Genomic DNA, 22,818 nt, shown 5'->3' with positions numbered 1-22,818 from the left:
GGACGGAAGGAGGGAGAGAGAGAGAGGAGGCAGAGGGAGAGAGGGAGGGAGAAAGGGAGAGAGGAAAAGATTGAGAGAGAGGGAGGTACGGAGAGGGCGGCAGAGGGAGAGAGGGAGGGATGAAGAGAGAAAGAGGGAGAGGAAGGGCAGAGGGAGAGAGGGAGGGATGGAAGGAGAGGAACAACATAATACAGCCGCAGTCGATCAAAGCTGGGGAAGTCACAATGGCCACATGAAAAAAAATAAGGGGGGGGGGAGAGTGAGTGAGAGAGAGAAAGGACACACACACAAAGGAAACAAATAAGTGTGGTGCATGTGTGCGCGCGTGTGTGTGTGTGTGTGTGTGTGTGTGTGTGTGTGTGGGGGGGGGGAGTGGGTCAGGAGGTGTAGGGGCAGCTGAGGGGGGGTTGGTTGGGAGGGCGGAGGCTGAGCAGTGTTAACAGGGCCCTCGGGGAGAGGAGCTGCCCCACCATATGGACAACAGTGAGCCATGGAGACGAGGGAGGAGGCCTGTCGAGTCAGAGAGAGGGGGGGCGGGGGGGGGGGGCTGGGGGGGGTGGAAGGGGTCCAGAGGGAGGCAGCACTGGCAAAGTCGCTCTGCCTCTTCTTCAGCTGTTCCACAGGGGCCCTGGGATTAAAGCAGAGGGCCAGCAGGGGCCTCCGACCGAGGGAGAGAGGGATGGAGGTGGAGAGAGAGAGAGAGATGGAGGTGGAGAGAGAGAGAGATATGGTGAGAGAGAAAGATGGAGAGAGGGGTGGAGAGAGAGAGGAGAGAGAGAGAGGGAGATGGATAGAGAGATGGAGAGAGAGAGAAAGAGAGAGATATGGTGAGAGAGAGAAATGGAGAGAGAGAGAGGGATAGAGAGAGAGAGGGAGATGAAGAAAAAGATATAGAGAGAGAAATGGAGAAAGACAGAGGGATTGAGAGAGAGGGGGTATAGAAAGATAGAGAGAGAGAGAGAGAGAGAGAGAGAGAGTGAGAGCAAAAGAAAAAGAAGTGAAACAGCTAAAAAGGGAGCGAGAGGGGGAAAAAAGAATAAGAAGGAGAGAGCAATGGACACAGAGAGACAAAGAAAAAAGGGATCCTTCAAACGCATCAGCCACTGGGCAGAGAGAGAAAGAGAGAGAAAGAAAGAGAGAGAGAGAACGATAGAGAGCAGGGAGAAAACAAAAGAAAGCGAGAGAGAGAGAGAGAGAGAGAGAGAGTGAGAGCAAAAGAAAAAGAAGTGAAACAGCTAAAAAGGGAGCGAGAGGGGGAAAAAAGAATAAGAAGGAGAGAGCAATGGACACAGAGAGACAAAGAAAAAAGGGATCCTTCAAACGCATCAGCCACTGGGCAGAGAGAGAAAGAGAGAGAAAGAAAGAGAGAGAGAGAACGATAGAGAGCAGGGAGAAAACAAAAGAAAGCAAGAATGAAAGAGTGAAGGGAGAAATGGGAGAAGGCATTCATGCCCAACCTGAGCTGGGACTCCCCTGCAGGAGCCACACACACACACACACACACACACACACACACACACACACACACACACACACACACACACACACCCTAGCCAACCTGTGTCTCCCAACCCCTGCAGGAGCCAGTCAGCCGGAGCAAGCCAGCATGGCAGAAAACCATCCTCACCAAACAAAACACGTCCCCCCGGGCAACCGACCCGAGGAGGGCCCGTTGCCATGGCGCAGGGTGCGAGGGACCCGGCCTCACCTCCCAACAGAGCTACCTGCAGGCCTCGGGGGACGGGCCCGCTAACAGCAGGGAGCAGGTGGCAGTGGAAAACAGACAGGTGTACCTGGTGTACCTGCCCCTGTTTGTCACGGCTGCGCTCACACCGCACATGATGATCCCACAGAACAGTTCGCATTACACCACGACCGTACATGGTAGTTCAAATCTGACGACAGATGAACTGAGAGTGGTGTGAAGTTTACGGACACGAGAACAAGTTTTTCGTTTTTCTTCTGTGATTTGGCTTTGTCAGGGCGTAGGGTTTTGTGACTCACTCAAATTGGCAGTGAATAGCGTGGGAATATAATACAGGTCTAAATCTGAGTCAGAGACTGGCCTCTGCCAGCACGCACACACGCACACATGCACACACGCACGCACGCACACACACACACACACGCACACGCGCACACACACACACACGCACACACACAAATTATTTCCTTTTAAACCCTTATTATGGAAGATCACAACACCAACACCACAAAAATACACAAATGCACGCACGCATGCCCATGCACGCCCATGCACGCCTACGCCTACGCTCTCCACCGGCCAAAGTTAAATTAAGTTAAGTTTAAGTTCAACTCTTCACGGGCCAAGCCCAGAGAGCCAGGCATTTTGGGAGGAGTTGAAAGATTTCCCCTCGTGCCTGAGAGAGCAAGTACCTGCACAACGGTAGGGCCCATGGCTGTGCATACATCATCTCATGGCTGCATCCCATGGCTGTGCATACAGCATCTCATGGCTGCATCCCATGGCTGTGCATACAGCATACAGCATCTCATGGCTGCATCCCATGGCTGTGCATACATCATCTCATGGCTGCATCCCATGGCTGTGCATACATCATCTCATGTCTGCATCCCATGGCTGTGTATACAGCATACAGCATCCCATGGCTGCATCCCATGGCTGTGCATACAGCATCTCATGGCTGCATCCCATGGCTGTGCATACAGCATACAGCATCTCATGGCTGTGCATACAGCATACAGCATCTCCTTTCCTATTTACACTTCCTCTCCCTTCCTCCACCTCTCCTTCTCTTTCCTCTAATGCCATCTCCTCTAACTAGTACTTAACCTCCACTACTTGCGGAGCCTCCGTGACGTTCAGTGAGAAGAACGGGGGTACGTTGCTCATTCTCTCTGGAGACCCTCCCTCCCAGGTCCACTGATGGGCGCCCGAGACGTGACCAGATGTGCTTCGCCACATCTGGGTGACGTTTCCACTCCCTGTAACGAGGTTGGCCCCGGGAGAGTAGATCCGCTCCCTAACTCCACACCCCCGGCACATGCGTCACCCTGAGCGAGAGGAGGTTGGCATCACACAGATTTAAGCCACCGTAGTCGCGTTCCGTTCGGATCAGCACATGAGGATTTCTCACACACGGGAGAAAATGTTGTCAGTGTCAGGAACACCTCAATGAGCTCTAGGACACTGATGTGAGCTCAATGCAGGCCCTGACTGTCCAATCACTGACCTCCCTCCGTGGGTGGCACCCCATCTCTACAGACATACGTCGGTGGTGATCACTTTCCTGGTGCATACTGTGCCAAGTGGCATGCATTTTAGGGTAGTCCACTTATTGGTTAAATGTGATGTGATTGGAACGTGCACCATTTCTAAAACCAGCAAGAATATTTTTTTACCAGATGTTTCGCAGTGAACACCGAAAGCTAATAACATCAGCTGACCTATAGGATTGCATTGATCTGCAGTGGTGTTGGCATCTTCATTTATCAATAAATTACAGCTGCCATGTAGCCATATAATCAACTATAGAGCAAAATTCAAGGATTGTCACAAGAACCGATAAGTCGATGCCAAAATCCTGAAAACATGATTGTACTTGTTTTCTACAGTACCGTAGGTGGTTACTGGGACGATACCTCCCCCTCGACTCGCCGAAAAGAAAAACAGTGAAAGTCGCGTATGGAAGTATTTGGGTTCAAGGCGGATCACCAGGGATTAATAGTAAATTCGCAAAAAACAGTATTGCCGCTGGAGAAGTGTATCGTTATTTTGTCACGTTTGGAATTAGCACTGCAATTGAAGAGCAAAATGATTCGGCTACATTAACGTGCCAGTCCAGTCGTTTCTGCACCGTGGTGGAGAACCAGAAGACAAAACAGAAAGAGCTATGGGCCATTCCTATAGATGTGTAAATCAGTTCTTGCCGTAGAAAAGCGCCTATACCCACGTCTTGGGAATAGCAAGCCAATACATAGCGTTCAGTCTTTTTTTGTCACCAAATAAATTGAGCATTTGCCTTGGGCCCCTGTACTTCCACGAGGAGTTCAATTAGTTGTATATTTCAGTATTGAGGATGTTGCCAATGATTACAAATGGACTGAACACAGATTTCTGTGTCGTTATGATTTCCATATGAAGTGGTTGTCTGTGGGGAGATATGCCACCTTTAAATGAATATCTGTGACCATCTATCATACCCAGCTATGAATATACTGCTGACTGAAGCGAGCATACACACTCACACACACACACACACACACACACACACACAGACACACACACAGAGCAGGGTGCAGACCGAGTCATAGCTGGGTCTGGCAGACTGTCCATTCATTTCTAATCATCTAAATTGCCACTCAGGCCTCGAAATTTCTATGATTTTAACACTGGTGAAACCAAAACATGTAAAACACACACACACACACACACAAGCACACACAGAGTTTAAACACTCAGAATAATTCAGAGAGGATACTTGAGTGAAATGATCAGGTCGTTAGCTTTAACGAGCTTATGCATTGTAAAGCGGTCCAGAAGTAATAATCGTCCATCATTATTGAAACACCGGGACAGCTTAGTGATTTCCAGAAATAGGAAACAGATTTTTTTTTCAGAGCAAAGTGTGTACGTGTGTATACGTGTGTGTGTGTGTGTGTGTGTGTGTCTGGACCCAAAGTGCAACATATCAGTCACCTCGCTTTATTGCGTCCCCCCTCCCCAATAGCCCCCCTGCCTTCGTGACTAGACCTCAGTTTTAATTGCAGCATCAAACAGCCGCCACCAACCCAACCCATCGCCACCCCTCCACCCCCCAATTCCTGTCTTAATCGCCACACTTGTGCTGCAGCAGAGGCTGTCTGGGCCGGAGCCTACACACCCCCACCACCACCACCAAACTCTACCCCCAAGCTCCGCACCGTTCTCCCTGCTGGAGGGGCACTGGTTCTGGGCAGCCGCCGTCGCTTCCTGCCTGATCCACCACCAGCACCTGGGGTCCCTTATCCGAAAGGCTCGCACTTACACACAACTAACACCCACTCTAACACCACACACACACAGACACACACACACACACAGACAGACACATGCACGCAACACACACACACACACACACACACACACACACACACACACACACACACACACACACACACACACACACACACACGCAACACACACAGCAGCATTATATGCACATACTACATAAAGAAAATATATGTAGGCTGTACACTTAGGAGCTGTGCAACACATGCTGTGCCCCTACACCTATACAAACACACAGTTGTATCCCAGTCCCCTTATCTTTAAAATCGGCGCTAAAATGAAGTTGGCAACCAACAGAATTCTCAACTCTCCTTGCATTCTCCTCCACAACCCTTCCAAAATATTCATTGTTTACACGCAAAACACCCCTCGCACAGGGCTTCCCACTTAAACATGCTCACAATGAAGCGAGCGCCACTACAGTGAGGCTCCTGCTATCTGATGTCTGGGTGATCAGTCGAGCGAATTCAGCAAAGAGCACTTTGATATCGGGTTCGACGTGTGAAGCCGTTTTCATCTGCACACCACTGGGGGGAATAAAAACAGCACAAGTTAAATCTGTTTGTATTTCGAGCTACGATAAACTACTCCTGACACCTTCGCCTATGATCCGCTATGTTAACACAAAACACCCACTTCTTTTGCGAAAACAAGCGCCCTGTGCCTATAGAGCAGACCTAACCCCTGGCCCCTGTGCGTGCCCCGGTGATTTGAGAGCGAGTCATTTCCTGTCGGGCCAGCCCTCATTGGGAGAGGCGTGTTCCTGGCGTGTCGGCCCGAGTGATGAAATGCTTTAATAAAGGCATGGCGGACTGCATACGGCTACTTCATTAAGATGGGGGGGTTTGGAGGGGGGGTTTGGGGGGGGGGGGAGGGGGGGCGTCAACGCACCTCCAGCTCATTATGCCTGGGAACAACGCTCGCTTGCTCTCATCTGTCTAAATAACACAGCTTTTATCAGTTATGGATTTTAGATTAGAGCCAGGCCGCTTGAAAGTTAGCCTAAAGGCAACGTTGCAACAGAGAAACGAAACGCGCTCAGACGCAGTGGGGTTTTGTTCAAGGCCCTGAAGCAGCAGGAGTTAAAAAAAAAAAAAAAAAAACCACACACAATTGAAATAAACAAACACACAAACAAACAAACAAAGGAGAGGAGAGGAGACATATACAGCTGCACGCGAGTGATTAATGAGCATGTTGATAGATTAGCGCTGGACGTTTGTTTGACTCCGCTCCTCTGTGTGGTCACTCCCGCGGGTGCTAGCCCAGAAGAGATGAAAGAGACTGAGGGATGGGGAGAGAAGCTATGATGTGATTTTGTGCCCCGCAGCCACCTTCCGTTTGTACCGACTGAAGCTCAGTGGATTCAGTCCATCATTACCAAACACTGGGAGATAGAAACACACACACACACACACACACACACACACACACACACACACACACACACACACACACACACACACACACAAATGTTGATAGGGAGGGGAGTATTTTGTCTGCTGGAGACAAAGTGAACCTCTGTTTAGGTCCCAAAGCATTCGACTGTAAACTAAAAACATTTGTACTACATCCAACGCTGATTTGCCACATGAAATGTGTGAACGGAAATGTCAAAGCTGAGGATGTAAGTATTTAATGTGTTTAATAATTGAATTTTAGGTTGAGTCTGATGACGGAAAATAAGTCATCTCTACGGACAAGTGCGTGCCCGCTACGCACTCATATCCATACAAGGGATTAGCATGAAGTTAGCATGTGTCTATCCTTTCCATAGAGCCTCACAGAACCCCCTGGATCCAGAGCCAAGAGGTCCAGCTCCACAAAAAAGGCTGAATGAATTGATCAGTGTCGCTAATCTGACCCCTCCCGTGGACGGCCATTATGAGGACCCCATGCCTCTCTGGGGGCGACCGCTCCGGTTCCAGTGTTGCTCCGGCCCAGCCAACACACACACACACACACACACACACACACACACACACACACACACACACACACACACACACACACACACACACACACACACACACGGCCCAGCCAACCTGTGTCTCCCCCCTGAGACACAATCACTGAGACAGCAGGAGCTTTGCTGTGCAAGGCCCGGGGTTTGAACCAGGCGGCTCCGTGGTTGCAACCGGATCAGTGCCGAGACTGGCACCTTAATCCGGGCCAGCTCTGGGACCGCCTCAGCGGAGTGTGAAAGGCTCTTTATTGAGAGGCCCCCGCACAAAGACAGCGCGAGACAGATGGACACACAAAGAGACAAACTGAGACAGATTGGAACACAGAGACACAGAGGGAGTAAGAGAGAGAGAGAGAGAGAGTGTCGGTGAAAGGGGGCCCTATTTATTCCACTGGAGTTTTATATCCAGCACTGCTTCTTTGAATCAGCGGTATCATATTCAAATGAAAAGACCTGAGCCACAGTCATTGGTTTGCCTTCTAGGAAGCGCACTGACCCCAACCTCAATCTCCTGGCATCTGTTGAAAAAAAAAGGGGGGGGGGGGAGGGACTCAAGAAGGCGACAAATAATGGAGGGCATCAATTATTCACTCGCTGCCAGCGATTCTCGGGCGAGGGCAAGGCGATATATTATTCATTAGTGTCGGAGAGGCTAAACTGAGATTACGTATACGGTGATTCAACTTCCGTTTGGCGCGTGAGCGAGACCGTGGCCTCCAGGTTTGGCGGTTCAAAGGCAGGCCGCCTGATTTCATCAACTTCTAAAGCAAGCCCATCTATTTTTCCGGACAAAGCTGCCGAAAGTATCGATCTGCAGAAGTTTAAAGCCATGGGAAGACCTGTACAAACACTGCTAGTTGGCGACCCTCCCCCCTCCACACACACACACACAGACACACACACACACACACACCTGCTTCGTCCCTTATCATTTTTGAAACAAAAACCAAGGACATGCTTTAGAAATCATCTGGCACAGAGAGACTGTGCTTGCTAGGCATTAATGTGTCCTATTCTATGACTGTGGGCTGGCGTGTATTTAAGATGGTGCCAAACACCAAGTCACTGTCTCATCGGAGGAGTGGGAAAGACAGCTGAAAAGGTGGAGGTGGGACTGGGTGAAGGATAAGCTGAGCAGTGTGTAACGGTGTGTGTTTGGGGGGTGGAGGGGGTGGAGGGGATGCTGGGGGGTTAGCAGCCAAATTTTCAAGTATTCAATTCACAAGTAGAGAAACATACACTAGATTGCACTTGTCTCTCTCTCTCTCTCTTCCCTCCGTCATTTTCATTCTCACTCTCTCTCTCTCTCTTTAAATATATACTGTATATATATCGCTATCTATATTGCTCTCTCTCTCTCTTCCCTCTCATTCTCTCTCTTATCTGTCATTCCCTCTCTCTCTCTCTTTCTCTCTCTCTCCTATGTCATTGTTTCTCTCTCTCTTTCCTCTGTCATTCTCTCTCTCTCTCTTTCTTCTGTCTTTCTCTCTCTTCCCTCTGTCATTTCATTCTCTCTCTCTCTCTCTCTCTCTCTCTCTTTCCTCTCATTCTCTCTCTCTCTCTCTCTTTCCTCTGTTTCTCACACACACAGACACAGACACACACAAACTCCCGCTCAACTCTCTTCCTCCAGATGCTTAGCTGTTGTCTGCACTGGCGGCAGTGGTGACACCATATGGGCCGCCAGGTGTCCTCTCCGGTGAAGCAACGCTTGACTAAGGTGAGGCGCAATTAAGAGATACACCCCAAACCATTACACAAGCACCAGGTACCACATCACAATTAGCTCCTCAAGGGAGAGGGAGACACAATAGCAGCAGGCTTTGCTTTTTTTTCCCCCTTCCAAGCGTCAACCCTGGAGTTTTTACCGTTAGCCATGATTAGCGTCTAGACTCCAATCTGGCTCCGACACATAGGGCTGGCACGTTCCCTGCCCCAGATAAGCACAGGGTGTGCGACTCGACTTTCAAACACAAGAGACATCCTTCTGCGACATATTTAGAGGACAGAAAAAACTTAAATATAAAATGTTTGTAGTGAGCTGACAGTGTTTGGAACTGCACATGTACTTATATTGTACAACGTCTAGTTGGACAGTACCGTGTATCTTTTAGAAAAGTTTAAGATGATAACTTCAGAATATTTGTTTTTTTGCAGCCCCAAAAACGAGTCAATGTTTCACATGCGTCGTCTCTGCCACGGCGTAATATCTTGCCGCGTATGAACCGAGCCAATTCCTTACGAGGACGAAGGTAGCATCAGCAGGTGCAGCATCGGTCATTACTGATCTGACACAGAGGGTGTCGTAGCGAGTTGGATGCCTTGGATGAAAACCTACCACCCGCTCGCAGTCGTAGTTTAAAAAAAAAAAAAAAGACACCACACACACATTCACGACTCCATCAAGGGCAGACGTTCTCAGTACACAGAGACCAAAGCGGAATAACATCTCCTTCCTTTGTCTGTGCGCGTGGCTTCCAGCGCTGCGTTGGCTCGCGCGCTTTCTCTCTTCGGAGGTCACCCATCTGAATATTCCCGAGCTAAACGCACGCTAATTCCGGCCCACTGTGCCTTTGAGTTAGAAACGGTCCGCGGATGCCAGGCGAAAACATCAAAGGAGCTCGTACTTCAAGAAAACATTTCTCTCTGTGTTAAAGAGGACGAGGGGGAAGAAAAAAAGAGGGGAAAAAAAAAAAACAACGCGCCGTTGTGAGCTGCAGACAGAGGCGGCAACTGGCTAATTTAAAGGATTCAAAGCGTGTGTCACAGTGGTACAGTGGCATCAGAGGAGAAGGAGAGGGAGAGCGAGAGAGAGAGAGAGACAGAGAGAGTGAAAGTGAGAAAAAGAGAAAGATATAGCTTTGTTTTAATTACTTCTCGGTAAGAGAAGAGGGAGCTGAAACCAGTTACACCTCCACTTTGAATCAAAAGAACCATTTGCATTTTTGAGGCACAAACAGAAAGGGGGAAAGAAACAGATGAAGAGACGGACGTGCCGATACACACAGGCACACAAACAGAGACAGAGGGAGGTAGAGAGAGAGAGAGAGAGAAAGAGAGAGAGATAGAGAGAGGAAACCACACAGGTAATGAGACCGGGGCTGTATTTATCACCAGCACAGCCTCTATGTGTCTATGTCCCTACCGAGACTCCCCGGCTCAGGTGTGTTCAGTAGCACCAGTGGGGGCCACACTAGGCCTCGCTAACGAGAAACTGGAGGAGCCATAATGGATTGAACAGTACTAGGAGAGAAGTGTGAATGGTACCCCAGAAAGAGCAAAGCGTTGGATGCATTATTGATGCTGCCGTTTGTGGTCATGAAGGCACCTGCTCGCATCAGCAACGGCGGTGGGCTCAAAAAGAGGCGCGAGGATAAGTCTGATTTGGAGTCGTCAGCCCCAGTGCATTCTGGGAGTTGAGAAACACTTTGCTGGTGTTCAGCGCTCTCTCCTTGGCCTCTGGCCTCGGCCGAGGTGATTAGGGCGATGTGAGAGAGAGAGGGAGAGAGAAAGAATGAGAGAGAGAGAAAGAGAAAGTGCGGAACTGGCACCAACACCATTTTTTCGTGCAAGCCATCTTTTATCTGCACTCTTTCGCATCTCTTCCACAATATCTCTCTCTCACTCTCTCTCTATCTGTCTCTTTCTTACTTTCTCTTTCTCTCTTTCTCTTTCTCACCCTCTCCCTCTCCCTTTCTCCAACTCCCTTTGCTCACAGCTCTGTGAACTACAAAGAGCGAGTGAAGAGTGTGGTATGGTGGCTCAAGCAAAGCCAAAGGGCTGACTGTCATTATTCCCTCCTGCATCTTCCCATTCCTTTTGCTCTTCTATCTCTCCCTCCCTCCCTCCCTCCCTCCCTCCCTCCCGCTTTTTCTTGTTCCTCCCATTTCAGACCAGTCTCATCTCCTTTCGCCCACCATCTCTCTTCCTAAACCCATCCCTTCATCTTCGAACCCATGTTCCTGCTTTTCGACTCCTGCTCACTTTTCTATCCCGTCCACGCTTATTGTCTCTGGCTTCGCTCGGCTCAGCTGTTCTTTCTTCCTCCTTCTCTTTTGCGTTTTGCTCTCTCTAAGAAGTGTGCCATTGGGCCGTCTGAACTCGTATCCCTTGCAATGTACAACAAAGACGGGCTAGGATTAAACATTCGCTCACAACAAAGGCACTGGCTTTCCTTTCTCCTACAGAACAGCAGTGTTTGTGTGTGTGTGTGTGTATGTGTGTGTGTGTGTGTGTAAGAGAGAGAGTGTGTGTGACTGTGTGTGTGTGTGTGTGTGTGTAAGAGAGAGAGTGTGTGTGACTGTGTGTGACTGTGTGTGTGTGTGTGTGTGTGTGTAAGAGAGAGAGTGTGTGTGACTGTGTGTGTGTGTGTGTGTGTGTGTGTTGTGGGGGGTGGAAAGATACTGTTTGTGTCCCCTCAGATAAACAGAGCTGGATGATTAGAGCCCAGCCTGGTTACAAGGCCATCTACAATAGGAGAGGAAAAAATGTGCTATCCGCTGTTTTTTTTTGTTTTGAAGAGGAGGCAAACAATAACTCCAGGCTACTAACTTGCAAAGAAAAAAAACTGAAAAAAAAACACCAGAAGCTCTATGGTAACGAACGTTTTCATTTCCAGTGCCACACAACCCCCTGATTTAAGAATGGCTGTCGAGCAGATGAAAGAATGCGTTTGGCTCTCTGTTTATTCACGGTCCATATGATACGCACGCCAGCTTTTTAACGGACATCCAAAGCAATTACCATCACGAGGCTCGTCTGAAACAAACACACCTGAATGTCTCCTGACAGCAGACAACCTTGAGGAGGAATTTTCCGTCGTCTTTCATGCTGCGTTTCAGATATGAGCACATTAGGTAGAGAGACCACCATGGCGGGGAGAGTGACAGTGCAATTAGCCAGGAGAGGCTTGATGCTCTTGAAAAATACGTAGAATATCAGATATACCCCCCCACCCACACACACACAGACACACACACACACTCACACATATACACACCACCTCCACCTCCCAGCTCTAGGCCATGTATATTCAACGTGGTCATATTTCATAAGTATAAGTATTCTTTGACCAGAATCCTTTCTTTGGCTTGAAGGAAGAACTTTCACATTTTTTTTTATCAAGCACCATGTTTATTTCAAAAGGGAGTCTCATTTTCATTCGACAAATGTTGATTAATTAATTCGTCTTGTATTAATCTTTCATGTTTTTCTTTTCATTTGCTTTTGTGGAATGTGTGTGTGTGTGTGTGTGTGTGTGTGCGTGTGTATGCATATGTGCCAGTACTGAAATGGTAAAGGCTAAACAGGTCCACACACACACACACACACACACACCAGGTCCATGTTTCTCAGAAAGCAATGCATTCACTCTCCAACACTGACACACACACACACACACACACACACACACACACACACACAGAAAATGTCAACCATTTATGACTAAAGGGCTGATGCACACACATAAAAAAGGAAAGAAGACATCAAACAGAGGGATAGAAATTTGTGATGCAGGGAGGGTAAAAGAAATGGAGAGAGAGAGAGAAAGAAAGAGAGAGAGAGAGAGAGAGGGAGGGAGGGAGAGAGGAGAGAGGAGAAGAAAATACACTAATGGCCATGCGGGAGGAGGAGGCAGTGGGACGTAGAGGAGAGAAACAGGAGCGAAAGAAAGAAAGAAAGAGAGAGAGAGTTAATTATGCATTCCAAACCTGGTCGATGTAGTCCTCCGGGAATCGCCTGCGCACCTCCGGATCTGTAAATAATTGACAGATAATATTAATTGGCTTTGGATTAGTGAGCAGGCCGAGAAGAGCGCATTAATATTTGATCAGAGGATGATAGGGACCCTGGCAGGGAATCCAGGGAGGAGTTAGAGGCAGGGGGGGTGGGGGGGCATGGGGGGGGGGGGGGGGTACAGGCAGGCTGAGAGGCTGAAAGACTGATTAGGGACCAGGCCAGGAGGTGTCAGAGCCACCCCTTACCCTCCCTCCCTCCCTCCCCCCCCCCCTTTTTCCATACCTCCATCACTACCCCCCCCCCTCTCTCTCCCTCCATCCATCCACGCCTCTCCAGGAAGTGGGCGCGAGTGTCTGAGTAACCCCCTCTGTGTCACACACACCCACTCATCTAAAGACTGGGTCACTATAGCATGTGTTTGCCACAGCCACAGATCTCCCTGCTAAATAGATTCGCCAAAACGCCTTAGAACATGGCCATTTTCCCGCAGGGGGGGGGGGGGGGGGGGGTTGTATGTTGTTTATCCTGTGGGCTGTGGGGGGCGGGTATTTGGAGGGGGGTGGAAGAGAGGTGGGGTTATGTTCAGTTCTTGCACACCAGATGATAAAGGTAATCAATGGTCTGACATACTTTTGTCTTGCATGTCGTAACGGCATAAATGTCTTAACTGCATAAATGGTGTCAATAAAAAATAGATCACAAAAAAAAAAAAAAAATGCCTTTTTCCAGAGGCCCCAGCACTGACCCCTCCAGCTTCAGCAAAGCAAAGAATGACAAACACAGAAAGGGTGACATTAGAGAGGTGAGTGTTGAAGTGAAGGAGATTTTTCAGTGGTCACTGATGACAGGTGCTTGAGCCAGAATAAAAGTTGCTGTAGGTCACATATCGTCCAACACGGTGTCTTGGAAAATGTTTCAGAAAAAGAAAGCCTTGTGACCTTATCTAGGTCGTAGTTCACTGACTGACTTGACCAAGAGTTACTGCTAATAACGTAAGCTTCAGAGTTCCCTCTTTTACTCACTTCCTCACCATATGTCCCTCACTGTCTTCACTACAGCAGTATGGATCCAGAGTGAACTCACTCTCTTCATTACAGCAGTATGGATCCAGAGTGAACTCACTCTCTTCATTACAGCAGTATGGACCCAGAGTGAACTCACTCTCTTCACTACAGCAGTATGGATCCAGAGTGAACTCACTCTCTTCACTACAGCAGTATGGATCCAGAGTGAACTCACTCTCTTCACTACAGCAGTATGGATCCAGAGTGAACTCACTCTCTTCACTACAGCAGTATGGATCCAGAGTGAACTCACTCTCTTCACTACAGCAGTATGGATCCAGAGTGAACTCACTCTCTTCACTACATCATGCCAGAGTGAACTCACTCTCTTCACTACATTAGTAATTGTAATTTATTTTTGGACAGTGACAGTGCTCAATAAAACATTAATCTTGTACAACAAGAGAATATGCATTGTGACAGGTTCTAGTAGATTGGTACTTTCCACCTTTAGTCCCTGGGAAGGTCGATGGAATAGTACATGGATGGATCCAGAGTGAACTGAACTCACTCTCTTCATCAAAGCAGTATTGACCAGAGTGAACTCACTCTCTTAATCACATCCATTCTCTGGCCACTCACTGTATGATGTGTTAATGTATGCGGCACGTACTTGTTTTAGTTCATAGGTAAGGAGACGCACCAGTAAAGCAAAGAGTGACAAACACAGAAAGGGTGACATTAGAGAGAGAGAGAGACATAAAGAGAAAGAGATGGAGAGAAAGAGAAAGAGAGAGAATGAGAGAGAGAGACAGAGAGAGAGACATAAAGAGAAAGAGAAAGAGATAGAGAGAGATAGAGATAGTGAGAGAGAGAAAGAGAAAGAGAGAGAATGAGAGAGAGAATGAGAGAGATTGAAACAGAGAAAGAGAATGAGAGAGAGAGAAATAGAGAGAGAATGAGAGAGAGAGAAACAGAGAGAGGGAATGAGAGAGAAAGAAACAGAGAGAGAGAGAGAATGAGAGAGAGAGAGATAGAGAGATATAGAGCAGTTGAGAGAGGTGTGAGGGGTGTTGAAAGAAAGCTGCTGACTGGTCCCACACTGCCCTGAAACATTCCTTTGAGAAGAGTCTGGGAGAAGTTGGTCTTCATCTACATGCACACTTTCTTTCAGCTTCACCCACACACACCACCTTGGTCAGATACAATCACTGATACAATCACTGCATAGAGGGCACACACACACACACACACACACACACACACACACACACAGACACACACACACAGACACAGACACACAGACACACACACACACTCACACACACATCTAATATATCAACAATTACTGGGAACTGGAAGAGGAACTGGAACTGAATAACCATTCTGACCTGCAACACCACTACTTCCCAAACCACACTCTTCCTCACTCTGCCTGTTTGCAGAAGTCCCACACCACTCCTCTGTGCTCATGTCAGAGGGACTATGGTGCGCGCACACACACACACACACACACACACACAATAGACTGCGCCACATACAGACATCATGGGTGCTGGATCCGCCTCTGGCAAAGTCATGTGCATTCACAACACACATCAGATCAAAGGAGAGCTTTGGGCTGGAGGGCTGCAAAGCCCCTTATCAAAGGCCGCTCTCTTGAAGTTCACTGTGCAGAGACTCAGCTCTCGCAGACCCCCCCCACCCACCCCCAAAAAATGGCAGATGTGTCAGCCACCCTATGGGCCCGATGGAAGAATCACTCGCTGGGATCCACAGCAGTGGAGGTGGGAGAGGGGAACGTTCCATAGAACCGTCTCTGAAGAATGCTGGCACGAAACAGACAACACCTCAGTATGACCACCACACACACACACCAAACACACACACACACACACACACACACACACACACACACACACACACACACAAACACACACACACACACACACACACACACACACAATCACTTCTCGTGGGGCAAAGTGATTCTGCCCTCCAATCCACCCTCCTCCCCTCCTTTCAGGCAGGAGCCAAATAATCTTGTTGGCTGATTTCATGGGATTTTAGAGTGGCTCTGTTTGATCCATCAAGTCCTTTTTTTCCAGGGGCGGGGCTCAAGGGGGCTTAATCCGCCGCCCGGGCACCCTGCACTCTTTCCGGCGTTCCCGAGTATGGGAACATGTCGAGGAGGAGCGCAGCACAAAGTGGAACAGGAGAGAGAGGAGAGAGGAATTACGGAGCCCTGAAAGGAAGAGAGAAGACGGAAGGAAATCCTATTTTGTTCAAAGCACGTGACACCTCATGCAATACAAAACATGACTTTCATATCATATTAACTACGACATACTGAGAAGAAAGAAGAAGAAAAAATCAAATAAGACCTCTCCATCATCTCCTGCCAGTGCCTTTTTTGCTGACTCACCCTCTCCTCCCACAGAACACTTAGTGCTGAGTCAGGGGTGGGCCTGAGCCCCGTGCCTGGTGAAGAGAGAGAGAGATCCCACTGGCTGCTAGCCTTCATGGGAAGTGACGGGCCTGTCTGGACACTGACAGTAATTAAGGGATCACTTTTAATCTGCCGCTCAGAAGCACACACACACACACACACACACACACACACTCAGGAGCATCAGGCTGGGATGAAAGCCAGCCGCGGCCAGGGACACTGTCACTGATGCAACAGCCTTCCACCTCAATCAGGCGCTGAACACTGACCACACTACAGTTCAGTTCATACACACATGCACACTCACACACATATCAAACATTTTCTGTGTGAGGCACTGTATGGCGATCACCATATCTATTTATTTCTAAAATGTTGAACTGATGGTACTGTAAGCATCTGGTGGTAATAAAATTTTCATTTGTGTGTTACTAACAGCAAATATGTTTGACTTTGCATTTCACATTTGAACACAATCAAACAATTCATTTCAAAAGTAGTAAATAAAAACAAACAATATTCCACATTTGTAACTACTGTTCCTATGCAGACGTTTGCGATAGTAGTGAGTTTTGTTAGCCACTTTCACTTTTTACACTCTTTACAGCCTTTCTTTACAAAGAACAACTTCCTACGGCAAATCCAAAGTTACCTCTACATGACCTGGAGGCTAGAGTTGGCCAGAGAAGAGTCCCCCTGACCCCTCTCAAGACAGCCCAATAGGAAGAGAGGCGGGGCTCTGGATGAGATAAGGGCTCCGGCTAAACACCCAAACAAATAATAGGCTATTATTTTTCAAGAGCTTAGTAGGACTTCCTGCACTGTGACAAGTGCTTCCTCTGGTTCGTATTGCTCTGTGCGTGCCTGTGTGTGTGTGTGTGTGTGTGTGTGTGTGTTGAGGGGCTTGAAGGCTAGGCTCAGAGGGGTCCCCTGAGAGCTCGTTCAGACCTGCTGCGGCCCGCACCCCTCCTGACACCCCAGTGCCGCCGAGCGACAGTTGCCAGGCGACAGTTCTGAAAGAGCTGCAGCAGCTGGCATGGCCCAGAGCATGGGTGGGGGGGGGGGGGGGGGAGGAGGTGTGTGAGATGGAGTTGTGGTGGTGTGGGATGGGGTGGGGTGGGGTGGGGTGGGGTGGGGTGGGGTAGGGTGGGGCGGTTGAGGTGGGGGCAGGGACAGCGGAAGGGAAGCGGAGAGAGGGGCAGGTTAGGGGTGGGAGGGGATAGGACCTCCTGTAGTCACGGCTACCCCAGCCCCGCTGCCTCCTGTGCTGGAGGTTGACAGCGGGGGGAAACACGCAGCAGTGAGGGCAGACAGAGAGCGGCCTGTCTGGGGCTGTACCGGGGGCGCACTGGGGGCCCTCTGGGAGCACGCTAACGGCCGCCGCCTACATCATCACCGGGCCTTGTCAGCAGGCCCACAACCTGGAGCCACAGAGCCCCTGGAGCTGGAGGCGGGGTTTGGGGTATGGGGTATGGGGGGGGCAGAGAGGCGGCTACACCCCTCACCTCACCTCGTCATTATGCTAGCGTGTACATATGTGCGCAGCATCCTGCTGCAAGATGTGTGTGTGAACGCTTCTGCTTGTGTGTGTGTGTGTGTGTGTGTGTGTGTGTGTGTGTGTGTGTGTGTGTTCGCTTCTGCTTGTGTGTGTGTGTGTGTGTGTGTGTGTGTGTGTGTGTGTACGCTTCTGCTTGTGTGTGTGTGTGTGTGTGTGTGTGTGTGTGTGTCTGTACGCTTCTGCTTGCTTGCTTGCGTGTGTGTGTTTGTGTGCGTGTGCGTGTGCGTGTGTGTGTGTGTGTGTGTGTGCGCCAGGTCCTACTGGGTGGATGTGTAAGGAGGAGCAGAGGACTTCAAAACAACACCACGAGGGATCTGGAGGCAGCTGCCCTCCCGTGTGCCAGCTCTTCTCTAGCAAAAAACACAAGACTGGCACGACACAGACACAGACACGGGCACGGGCACGGGCACAGACTCTCACCGCTGGATGGCACGATCACGGGGCCTAACAAAGTAACAACAGAACTCCGGCTGCCAGAGTGCTCCGACAAATGAGTGGCACACTTAGCCAGGGAGCAGAGGGAGGGAAACACACAGAGCAGAGCGGAGTGGAGCGGGTTGGGGTTGGGAAGGGAAGAAGGGAGGGAAGGAGAGGGGTAGGGATGGGGAGGGAGGGAAGGAGAGGGGTAGGGATGGGGAGGGAGGGAAGGAGAGGGGTAGGGATGGGGAGGGAAGGAAGGAAGGAGAGGGATAGGGTGGGAGGGAGGGAAGGAGAGGTGTGGGGTGGGAGGGAGGGAGATGGGTAGGTAGGGATGGGGAGGGAAGGAGAGGGGTGGGGTGGGGTTGGATGGGGTGGGGTGTGGTGCAGGCTGCTCCAGCTCCAGAGAGGATGTCGCCGTGACAATGCAGGAGCTGTTCAGTCTGCCAGGGGAGCAGTGCGCAGGCCACCTAGTGAGGGCCATCGTGTTCATGTCCTCTGGAAACAAAACACACGCCGCACACTCCGATTCCCTTCACGGTTTAACCGTTTGGCCGAAAGATGACGTAAACATCGAAACAATCTTTTGGGTGTAAAGTTCTATTTGTTAAAGTACAGTGCGGGGCCTCTAATGTAAAACACTGTAAAGTATGTGAGGTATCCACTCCGTCAGGAGTATTCATATCTCTGAGAGGCAGCGTTAGTTCCCAGGCAAGTTCCTGTGAAATCGTGGTCACGGCCCGGACGGAAGATGTCAATGCAACGAGGTGTGAAACAGCTTTCCAAGTCTTCAGCTCAAACTTATTTCAAAGCTGATTTCAAGTATTCCTCAGCTATTTAGAGCCTTCTGAGCTGGGAAACATTGTCCCTTCCATGAACTGGGTGTTCAAGGTGCATTAGTGGACAGTGATAAGTGTCAGTACTGTACATAAGGAAATAAGTATGTGTTTGTATTTGTGCATGCATTAATGACTGGCAAAGACTGAAAGACTGTGTGTGTGTGTGTGTGTATCGGAGACAATGTGTGTGTGTGTGTGTGTGTGTGTGTGTGTGTGTGTGTGTGTGTGTGTGTGTATTCCAGTGCCAGTCACGCTCTTAACAGCTTTGCATACCTCTCTGTCAGAATCTTTCACAAGCTTACACCAGAGGCTTAGCCAGAGAAGAGCTTTAACATACAATGCTGCTTTTACAACCAACACACACACACACACACACACACACAAATATTTTTTGAAAAGTCACTTCTTAAAATGTGTTGGATGAAGAAGTGAATAACCTTCCTCCATCAATGCTAACCAACCATGGTCTCTCACTCATAAATCCTTATATCGTCATTCAAAACAAAAATGGCTACTTAGTAAGTTAGCTCCTTTAATATTGATAACATGGATTCATGCTGTCCGTATATATGTACCTAAAACACTATGATGCATGAGAAGTGAACTAAATTAGAACAACTAACTATAATACAATTAATAATAATAATAATAATAATAATAATACATTCAATTTATAGTGCACTCTACATTTTCATGAATCTCAGACTGCCACAGTGAGAACATAGTTAAAAACATAGTTAAAAACAAAGTTAAAACTAGCTATATCACTCACACTGTGAGACTAACCCATAACTTCAGCAGCCTGCACTGGTACAATGGGGAACCCTAAGTGCTCCACTCCAACCGTCTCTGAATGGGGGCCAGGACAGAGGCAGTGAATGAAGGTGGACTAGAGTGGTCGAGGAGAGCGAGATGACTGAGATGACCTCAGCTGGGCCCACACAGGTTTTACCTAAAAATGGCTACTTTTTTGCCTTTAATCAGATAGGACAGTGAAGATTGAGACAGGAAATGAGATGGAGAGAAGAGGTGGGGAGTGGGATTGGGAAATGCCAGCGGGGTCGGATTCAACCCGTGTCCCCGTGGGCGTTCCAGCCCGTATAAGATCCGGGCTACTGGATTACTTGAACCTCTTAATGATGCTCCTAAGTTCCCTGATTTTTGCAAGTCAACACAAATGTGCCTTATTGCAATGGAATGCTCTTGAGTCTTATCCATGGTGATGGATGACTAGGGGATTTGAGCCCTGTGCCACCTCATTTTCATTCCCCAGGGAAACAGGAAATCATCGATGAGTGCTTAAAATTTCACTTTGGTCAACTTAACACTTAGGCCAACTTAAAATGAGTTAAATATACAGGGGATTATACTTCATTTACATTTCTTCAATTCAATTATCTTGGGGTCCCAATAAGTCTGATGTTTTTAAATGTTATTTTTCACTACTGGTTGCTTTGTTCTCAGATTGAATTGACCTCAAAGGAAAGATTTGTTTTTTCTATTTTCCAATACAATAATAGGATTACTAACTGATAAAGTGATTTTTTTTTCAATCATCTTTAGCAAGGGTTCCAAAAATTCTGGAGGGCACTGTATTCACTGAGGTGTCTTCCCAGAGATTTTTGAGTACAACCTTACTCTTCACTCTAGCACATGATCCCAGTTCAAGGAATGGTAAAAATCGAAAGCATAGGGATCACATTAGGGCAGGTACAATCTGTAAATGTCCTTGCCAGCGCATGCGACTAAAAGAGTGCCGTGGCTGAGCGGGCTGTGAGTGAGCTGTAATCACAGGACAGACTCAAATTGACAGGAACTGTTCTGAGACCTGTACAGGCGACAGCATCCCCGGGGGTGATGGGGAGTCAGCGCCTAGCAGCAGGGAGACAGCACCTACCAGCAGGGAGTCAGCGCCTAGCAGCAGGGAGACAGCACCTACCGGCAGGGAGACAGCACCTACCAGCAGGGAGACAGCACCTACCGGCAGGGAGACAGCACCTACCAGCAGGGAGACAGCACCTACCAGCAGGGAGACAGCACCTACCAGCAGGGAGACAGCACCTACCAGCAGGGAGACAGCACCTACCAGCAGGGAGACAGCACCTACCAGCAGGGAGACAGCACCTACCAGCAGGGAGACAGCACCTACCAGCAGGGAGACAGCACCTACCGGCAGGGAGACAGCACCTACCGGCAGGGAGCCGGGAGTGAGAATTGGAGCTGACACTCACCGCAAGACACTCTGACTGCTCCGTTGAGGAGGAGGAACGTTTTTGTGAGCACACAAATACGCATGTACGCATACGCATAGACACACACAGACACACAGACACACACACAGACACACACAACCAAATATACTACTTTATAGTAGTAAAGTAGACCTGGTATATTCCAAAACCTATATGATGTAACCTCACACACAACTAACTAACCAACAAACTGACAAATGGCAAGACAAGACAAAGACATGAAACATGAACAAAATTATGCATGCATGTCCGCACACACGCACACACACACACACACACACACACACACACACACACACACATTAAAACAACCTCTAGTCCCAAGTCAAGGTATGCCATTTAAGGCCATTATAACACAGACCTGTGACACAGAGACTTAAACCCCCATATCCATATTTCAAAGAAAAAGATGAGATGAAGTTAACTGCTGAGGCAGCTCGCACCGTTAGCCCTCCCTGTGTGTGTGTGTGTGTGTGTGTGTGTGTGTGTGTGTGTGTGTCTCCCGTCCGGAGCGGTGGAAATGAAAAGGAGGGAGGCATGATGAAAGAAGGAACAGAGGGAGGAAAAGAAGAATGAGGAAGAAGGAGAAGAAAAACAAACACAGAGAGAGACAACCATCAATAAGAGGATGTGCATTTTTAAAAAGCGGCGCACTGCACTGAGACTTCCCCTGTCTTTTTGATCTGGCTGTTTTTAATTGTGCCGCGTGTGGGGCTACAAACAGCCATCCATGGCCTGCCAGTAATGGGGGACTCTGCTGGAGACCTGCAGTGTGTGTGTGTGTGTGTGGGGGGGGGGGGGGGGGGGGGGAGTGTGTGTGTGTGTGTGTGGGGGGGGGGGTGTAAGGGGGAGTGTGTTACTCACAGGAGAAGGCTCTCCCAGGACCTGTGCTACTGTAATTAAGAGAAGAGACCTTCTCGAGCCAGGAAAAACACACAAGCACATGTTTACACGCACGCACACACACACACACACACACACACACACACACACAGACACGTACATAGGCTAGGAGAGGCACGTTTATTTGAATAGCACATTTCATACACAAAGGCAATTCAATGTGCTTTGCATAAATAAAGTCCAACTGAAAAATAAAGACAAAGTGCTTAACAGTGCAAACCGATGAAGGATAAAAATCAGCCAGTCTGTTACACAATCGATATGCTAAGTTTAATAATAAGTGAATATATTAACATGAAAGCGTGAACGTAGCCGATAACACACGCATGCCGCTTTTATACCCTGTTAAGATACTCGGTTTATATTCTTCAAACACCTCAGAGATGTATTCTGGGCCCAAACCATTCAGTGATAGACACACACAGACACACGCAGGCACAGAGATACACACATGCAACACACATATGCATTCATCAAAGGTATCAGCTGAGGGAATGCAAGCGTCACAGCCCAATACATAGCACCAATGTGTGTGTGCGTGTGTGCGTGTGTGTGTGAATACATGGCTCCGGTGTGTGTGCGTTTGCTTGTGTGTGTGTGAATACATGTCCCGGTGTGTGTGTGTGTGTGTGTGTGTGTGTGTGTGTGTGTGTGTGTGT

At 48.7% G+C, this 22,818-nt stretch overlaps 1 protein-coding gene across 4 annotated transcripts in view; it reads right to left on the bottom strand.

Annotated features, from left to right (window-relative positions):
• Positions 1–22,818, bottom strand: part of dennd1a (DENN/MADD domain containing 1A) — a 105,570-nt gene that overhangs the window by 73,921 nt on the left and 8,831 nt on the right. For 3 of the 4 annotated variants that reach the window (XM_080842183.1, XM_080842184.1, XM_080842186.1), the window contains exon 3: positions 12,710–12,753. The exons of the other annotated variant lie outside the window; for it this stretch is intronic. In XM_080842183.1, the coding sequence (XP_080698309.1) occupies positions 12,710–12,753 (44 nt within the window). The remainder of the gene's footprint in view (positions 1–12,709; positions 12,754–22,818) is intronic. 4 annotated transcript variants of the gene reach the window in all.

This window comes from Sprattus sprattus (genome assembly GCF_963457725.1).
Source record: "Sprattus sprattus genome assembly, chromosome: 7".
Taxonomy (NCBI): domain Eukaryota; kingdom Metazoa; phylum Chordata; class Actinopteri; order Clupeiformes; family Clupeidae; genus Sprattus; species Sprattus sprattus.
This window is presented reverse-complemented; position numbering and strand designations above follow the sequence as displayed.